At 36.1% G+C, this 7,605-nt stretch overlaps 1 protein-coding gene across 1 annotated transcript in view; it reads right to left on the minus strand.

Annotated features, from left to right (window-relative positions):
• Positions 1 to 540: 540 nt before the first annotated feature.
• Ass (argininosuccinate synthase) overlaps positions 541 to 7,605 on the minus strand; it is an 18,947-nt gene continuing 11,882 nt past the window's right edge. Inside the window, exons 3-11 of the mRNA XM_067105736.1 lie at positions 7,529 to 7,597; positions 6,071 to 6,230; positions 5,499 to 5,584; positions 4,793 to 4,938; positions 4,285 to 4,406; positions 3,825 to 3,967; positions 3,097 to 3,235; positions 2,649 to 2,750; positions 541 to 989 (exon numbers count right to left, since the gene is read on the minus strand). Of these exons, the coding sequence (XP_066961837.1) occupies positions 817 to 989; positions 2,649 to 2,750; positions 3,097 to 3,235; positions 3,825 to 3,967; positions 4,285 to 4,406; positions 4,793 to 4,938; positions 5,499 to 5,584; positions 6,071 to 6,230; positions 7,529 to 7,597 (1,140 nt within the window). The 3' untranslated portion in view covers positions 541 to 816. The remainder of the gene's footprint in view (positions 990 to 2,648; positions 2,751 to 3,096; positions 3,236 to 3,824; positions 3,968 to 4,284; positions 4,407 to 4,792; positions 4,939 to 5,498; positions 5,585 to 6,070; positions 6,231 to 7,528; positions 7,598 to 7,605) is intronic.

Genomic DNA, 7,605 nt, shown 5'->3' on the forward strand with positions numbered 1-7,605 from the left:
TCAGATAAATTTCGATTATATCATATCTAGTTATGAAATCTTGCTATATAATTACAAATATATAGATTCACTGAAGTACTACTACTAACGTTTCACTGGCTTTACACTATATTATAATGAAAACTTTCAAATCTGTGGTCAGATCGCAGTAACCTATACGAGGACCTTGAATTTAAGCCTATTTTTAGATCAGAGATGGCTCTCGTGTTGCTTAATCTCGACTGAGGACTTTCCTGGAATACTGCAGGACTTTATAACCACCTATTTATCTCACTGCCTCTTAACATCTTACATAGCTTAAACATACACTTTAATAAGTCTGTGTTTATTTCTAAAATTTGGTACGTTCCCAAGTCAGAATAATTTAAAAATTGCAATGGCCGATGAATTTAATCTATCCATAAGCTTATAATGGGGATCGCTGCTTAGAAGTCTACTGCAGTAATTAAATTGAGCATTTGTTGAAGGTTCAATACTATATTATTGGGATGAATATTATTATCTCTCTTCCTCTCTGCGGTAGAAGGAAAAGAAAAACGCTTTTACAAAAAGAAAGTAAATTTAATGGAAGTTCTAGAGTTTTAAAATGTGATGGAGGTTAAATTCCTTGTTCAATGAAATTACACATTTTTTTTTATTAAGAAAGTGGTTCCCATTTTCCCTAAAAAAGTAAATACAAGAAACAGAAAATAGCCAAACCTTATTTCATAATACATGTTTCTATGTGAAAATATTCAGATATGTTCTTGGCCATTGGGCAATGTGCTTCCTTCCAATAATCACTTGGGGATACCTTGTCTTTTAGAATCTTTTCAACTAAGTTTGAATCTTCAGGAGTGTCTGTTTCACACGCTGGTGTTCCTTAAGACGGAGGGCGTTGATGTTGATGAATCCCCTGGCATCTGTGGGTTCGTATTCTCCCTGAACATTCATTGATACGAGCTCTTCATTGTACAGAGACACTGGGGCATGTCGTCCAAGAATGTACACTAAAAAAAAAAAAACGATCACAGTTGTTGAACGCTGGAGTTGTTGATGAATTTATTGTTATCAGTATTCGGAAGATGAACCCTATTCATATGCAGCAAACCCACAGGGGCTGCTGACTTGAAATTCAAACTCCCAAAGAATATGGTGTTTATTAGAAAGAAATAACAGAAGGTAAAGGGAAATATAGAAAGAAGAGATCACTTCCTAAAAAGAAAAATATATTAAGAAATTAATAAATACAAAGTAAATAAATTATTAAAATACAAGAACTGTATTTGGGTAGTATTGCGTTGTATCGTCGCTTGAATTTCTGAAGTTCCTATTGCACGACATCCCCAGGGATTGAGAAGATCGACAGAGAGACACATTTACTGCACATTGGTGCTGCTGTTCAGCGAATCTGTTTGCTCTCGGCAGGAAAATTATATATATATATATATATATATATATATATATATATATATATATATAGATAAATTATATATATATATATATATATATATATATATATATATATATATATATATATATATATATATAATATCAAAAAGGAGCATAAAAGAAACAAAGAAATTTGAATAAGCCACTATATTTCGGCCAATTCACATCGGTCAGGTCTCGGTGTAAAGTGCGGAAAGGTGCTACGTAGACATTTATATTGGGTTCGATAGCCTATAGATTGAACCAGTTTACGGCGTTCTGGGAGAAAAAAGATCCGGTTGGAATGCCTCGAACTGATTCTGTCTATACACCATCTGACTCCCATAAAAATATTACCTCTGTAGCATCTCCCAGTTTTCATCTAAACGAGGGCCGATATGTATCGGCCAAAGTATCGCGGCTTATTAAAATTGAAACTTATTTCGTTCTTTTATGCGCCCTTTTAAGAAAAAATATTAAACTATTATACTACACAAAGCAGTAATACATACACGTATACGTAACTATATATATATATATATATATATATATATATATATATATATATATATATATATATATATATATATATATATATTTCTGCAAATATTTCTCATAATTTTACTTTTATTATCAGATGTAATTTGTAAGAATTGTAACAATTACAGAACTATACTTAAACAGTCAAGAGTGTAAGACAAGGAGTATTTTGCCATCAAGATAAAATAGACTAAGCGTGAACTGCGACCCTTCATTTGGTCTTCTGGCGAATAGTTTGGAAAGAACTTCATCTAGCAAAAAATACTGTTTAAGCATCAAATTTGCCACAACCTTACCTTTAGGGTCTACAAGACTTAAAAATAATTTTGCTGTCCAGATAAAATCCAAGCCTAAGCACACAGATTTGAATCAGTAAAATATTTTCTGGACGACATAATCATCCAGGGTTACCATGGCCGCAGGTAGGACTACAAGAACAAGGGGTATGCCTAATTTTTCCTTCTAGGCCAACTTATTAACAATATCTTTTAAACAACAGGGTTTTCCCTTCCTGCTGCTCTCATCCACTTTTAAAACTATATTCTAACCAAGCTTTGCCATAACTAGATCAACGTTATCATAAAATCTCATGAAATTAGTTTCTCATTGGACTCATCATTCTTGTTCTTCTAGTTTCAGCTGGCCTAATATAAGGAAACTTTGATGTTATGAATTTGGTCATCTCTGCTGGGACTCACCTTGGCCTTTGTATACCTTCAAAGTAACAGTTCCGGTCACATTCTTCTGGGATTCCTGAATGCACTTGTGGGTGAATTCAAACTCTGGGCTATACCAATAACCTGGAAAAGACAACCAGCATTTGCATTATAAAGGTTTTTAAGGACTGACTAGCATTAATTGTTGTCACAATATGAATTGCCGACGACGGATAACACCTATGTTACTTTTGTTACAAAAGAAAGCATTGGCAATCATGATGCAAAGTGGGATGTTGCTTTCAATCTTACTCATCGATAATTTAATTTCAAGTGGACGAAGGCGAACTGCTTTCTCCTTGTTGCAATTGATAAAAATGCTTATAGATGTCAATTTCTTTCAGAGAGAGAGAGAGAGAGAGAGAGAGAGAGAGAGAGAGAGAGAGAGAGAGAGAGAGAGAGAGAGAGAGAGAGAGAGAGTCATACATACCATTGTATACTTGTTCAGCCATGCGCTCGCTCAGATAAGACTTCAATTTCCTTACTTCTCGGTCGAGACAAAACAGCTCAAGATCTTGGTGAGCCTTGTGCAAGATGGTCAGACCAGGGGCTTCATAGATGCCGCGGGACTTTGAAAAAGAGAAAATAAACACCATATATTAATATGAACACCAATATCTGAACAGGTAAATAAGAGTATAAACACAACGTACAGCAGCCGCTGCAGGATTGCAGAGGGAAGGAATGGAGTACGTAAATGAACGGACAAGTCCGACATACCACATAAGACCATCTTATCATGCCAATAGTCTGACGTAATATACCTGTAGTTTGGAATATCACACTTGAAATTCGAGTTATCATACCCTAAGTCTAGCACCAACACATCATACTTAAAGTCCAAATTACGTAGCTTGGGTCTGGTATATCACGCTTCAAGTCCAGCATGCTGCTATGCCTTTAACATTTCTATGTTAAGGAATGTACTTTAAGACATTAGGCCCAAAACGTAACACGCAATTCCAGCACACAATGCCCTAAGTCTAGAACATCATACTTCAAGTTTGATGCATTAAATCTAAAACCCAACATACACCTAAAATTCCGCATTCCTCACTTTAAGGCAAACACAAAATACCTACACTCCAACATCATTCATACCTTAAACCTAACAAATTCATGAAGTCTGACTTACATACACCTAATAACACAACATACCTTGAGTCCCACGAATCTGTTCTCCACAATATCGATTCTCCCAACGCCATGCTTCGAGCCAATGCGGTTGCAGGTTGTGAAGATCTCTAGGGGGCTGGTAACGGTGGTTGCATCGCCCGTCAGCAGGACGCTGGTAGGATACCCTTCAGGAATGCAAAGGATTTAGGGATGTGTTATTGTTATGACGATGCAGTTTAACGAGAGCACCAACAGCACACCGTAGGCACTACTCCTTATTGGGATTTGCATGAGCCTATGCTGGTTTGAGGCCAGCTCAGTCTGAGAACAATAGCATGTTTACCTAAATAACTTGTCTTTGAATCTCTCTGTCTATGCATATAGTACATATTGATTTTGTACCAGAAAAAAATATCTTTCGCCACAAAATGGATATTTTGTTCTAGAAAAACCAACAAGAAAAAGTACTATTTCCTGCAAGAAAATACCCATTTATTCTTACCTCCCTTGAAGTTGATAGTCATCATCTGCGGGGTATCGGGTGCCTTTTCAGGGTCAACCGTCATCTGGAATATTCCCTCTGGTGGGAATGTGGCTGGATTCTCCAGTACTCCTGATTCGTAGCTGGAGAGGAGGAGGAAAATCAACATGAATAATGACTGAAATATACAATTACAGATACATGTATAACTGAGATTTGAGGTGGTTTGGTCATGTGGAGATATTGGAGGAGGCAAAATCGCTGAAATTATGTAAACAATGGAAATGTTGGCTGGATGGTGTTGGAATTTTTGGACCTTAGTATCAGAGAAGCTCGAGAGCGTGCACAGGATATAGGTGAGTGGTGCAGTGTGTTGGTGAAATACATATGTTTTATGTGTGTGAGAGAGTGAAAGAGACAAAAATCACGGAGCAAATCCATCCATTATCACACAAAAAAACCACACTTTAAAGAACTATCACTCCTCGATCATACCTAAATTATATATAAGAAAAATTCCAACACACACCTGACATGAATCATATTAGCATCAATACTCCAGGGAGATTTGGGTGTGACTGGAAGAGGGATGTCATGAAGTCTTGCGTAATCAAAGAGTTCCTTGCGCCCTGGGAATCTCTCGTAGAATTTTGGGTCTTTCCACGGAGACAATACCTGTAACACAAACAAAAAAAGGTAAAAATGATTGACATATGGGATTACCGTATTAGCTATTTATCTATATTTTTTCACAATAAAGAGGCCATACAATTCCGGGTGAACTTTGTTACCTCTTGCGATGTTATTTCAGTTATATGTGTGTGTCTTATGAATAGTATTTTGCATGCTATATAAGCACACACACACTCACACATATAATATATATTATATATATATATATATATATATATATATATATATATATATATATATATATATATATATATATATATATATATATATATATATATATATATAGAGAGAGAGAGAGAGAGAGAGAGAGAGAGAGAGAGAGAGAGAGAGAGAGAGAGAGAGAAAACAAAGGAGTGAATCTTTTGTTTTATTTGCTTATTCGCCCACTTATCAAGAAAAGAGAGAGAGAGAGAGAGAGAGAGAGAGAGAGAGGGATATACAGGTAGTAAACTTTTTTATTCATGTAGAGAAAAAGGGAGAAGAAAGGGTTAGAATTTGACATACAACGTCGAACCTCCCTCCTGATTGTCGCAGCATCTTACCTTAATGTCAGGAGCCAAAGCGTAACATCCCAACTCGAAGCGCACCTGGTCGTTACCCTTTCCTGTTGCACCGTGGCAGACATACTCTACGAAATAAAAAGAAAATGGGTGAAGAAATAAATGAACACATGCAAGAAAACACCAATCTGAGAATCGATACTCGGGGAAAACGGACAACAATAAACTATTTTTGATGGTTATATGCTACAGAAATAAAAGGATGTTTTCAATTACACTCTAACTGTAAGCCTTCACAGTTGAATAGCTCTCAGATACATAATTCATGGATTGGGTCAACAGAGGCACATTGGGATTTAACGGAATGTGCCTGATTCATCCCGTCCCGCTCAGGAATCGAACCCAGTCTTTTTCGATGGCAAGCCGTGCTTAGCAGTCACTGGACCACACACACATGTATATATACACATATACGTATATATAAACATACACACACACACACACACACACACACACACACACACACACATATATATATATATATATATATATATATATATAGAGAGAGAGAGAGAGAGAGAGAGAGAGAGAGAGAGAGAGAGAGAGAGACTTACCAGCTCTATATCTCCTGGCAGCCTTAACTAGCCCTTTGACGATGCAAGGTCTTGCAATGGAAGTGCCCAGCAAGTAGCGATCTTCATAAACTAGGCCTCCCTGAATTGCAGGCCACACAAACTCCTCAACCAGTTCCTGTCTTTGGTCCTCGACGACCACCTAAGGAGAGACATTCGAGAGATGGTCCTTTATTTAAGTCATTTGCCTCAATAATAATAATAATGATAACAACAATAATAATCACATTAAAGTATATTAATTATATAATGGTTGCTAACGCGATGACTGGTCGTTCGCGCTATTTCAGGTCTTCTGTCCTCATAAAAAAAAGCATGCAAAAGCAAGAACGAATAAACAAAGCTGGTTCCTCAATCTGATACGTTTTGCTTAAAAGACCTAAGAATATTTTAGGAAAACGGGAAAACCGGTTTCAGCCTTTGTTCGTAGCTGTCTTGAATAATGAGCAGAAGTTATATAGTATGTTTATTCAAAAAAAGAACACGGCCATTGTGTGCAAACATTATATGTTTTGAATTGTAAATCAAAGAATATCCTTGCATATGTGATTATCTTTAAAGGAGATAATCATTGTCTCCAGATATGTATGCTGTATGCATGAATGCATGCATGAGATTATATATATATATATATATATATATATATATATATATATATATATATATATATATATATATATATATATATATATATATATATTATCTCATATTACCTGAATAACACCTGGGTGTACAAAAAGAGCATTTTTCTGTCAACCGGTTCTAACTGAATATTCATGTTGATTTATTCTGGAACTTAATTCCTTGTCTGGCCCAAATAAAATGAATCAGTCCAGTTAGAACTGGTTAAAAGAATCAGTGACTGACTTATGAAACCACTCAGAGGACCTAGCACTGGAACCGTCTGGTTATTCAGTACCATAGCCACAGAATGATGATCTTTTGTACGCATAAGTGAAGTATCCCACCGAGTTGACTTTTACAGTGATAGCAAGATGTAAATATACTGTTTCCTGAAACCTCATAAAGTCTGCATTAATACAACAAAGGAAAATAACAGTAAGCCCAGCGCTACACACTCTTGACCCCAAGAAGATGGAAGGAGATTTAAAAGAGAAACTAAATAAGAACGGTAGTCCTGGTTAATGTTCATTGCCCCTCTTTGGTTTATCCAATTACCCGAGATGTTCCCAGATAACTGTTTCTGCCCGATTGCCATAAAAGTAAAGACCTCTGTACGCATTAAAATGGTTATATAGTCCCTTTTAATCTTAGCCGTTGTTTGTAAAAAGATAAAAACAACCTTCTTTGTAGTCTTTTGTTGCATTGTATGTAGTTTACTTGAAAATAACACAAACACGCAATATATATTACTCTTTGAGGAATACAACCACTGTCTACAGACATAATATGATTTGATCAATGAATAGGTGACATTACCTCAACACTGCCAAGCTTCTTAGCCTTGTTCTTCGCCTCCTCGAAGTCTTCATCTTGGCCCAAATCGGCCTGAAAAA

Source organism: Macrobrachium rosenbergii, chromosome 6, assembly GCF_040412425.1.
Source record: "Macrobrachium rosenbergii isolate ZJJX-2024 chromosome 6, ASM4041242v1, whole genome shotgun sequence".
Classification (NCBI taxonomy): domain Eukaryota; kingdom Metazoa; phylum Arthropoda; class Malacostraca; order Decapoda; family Palaemonidae; genus Macrobrachium; species Macrobrachium rosenbergii.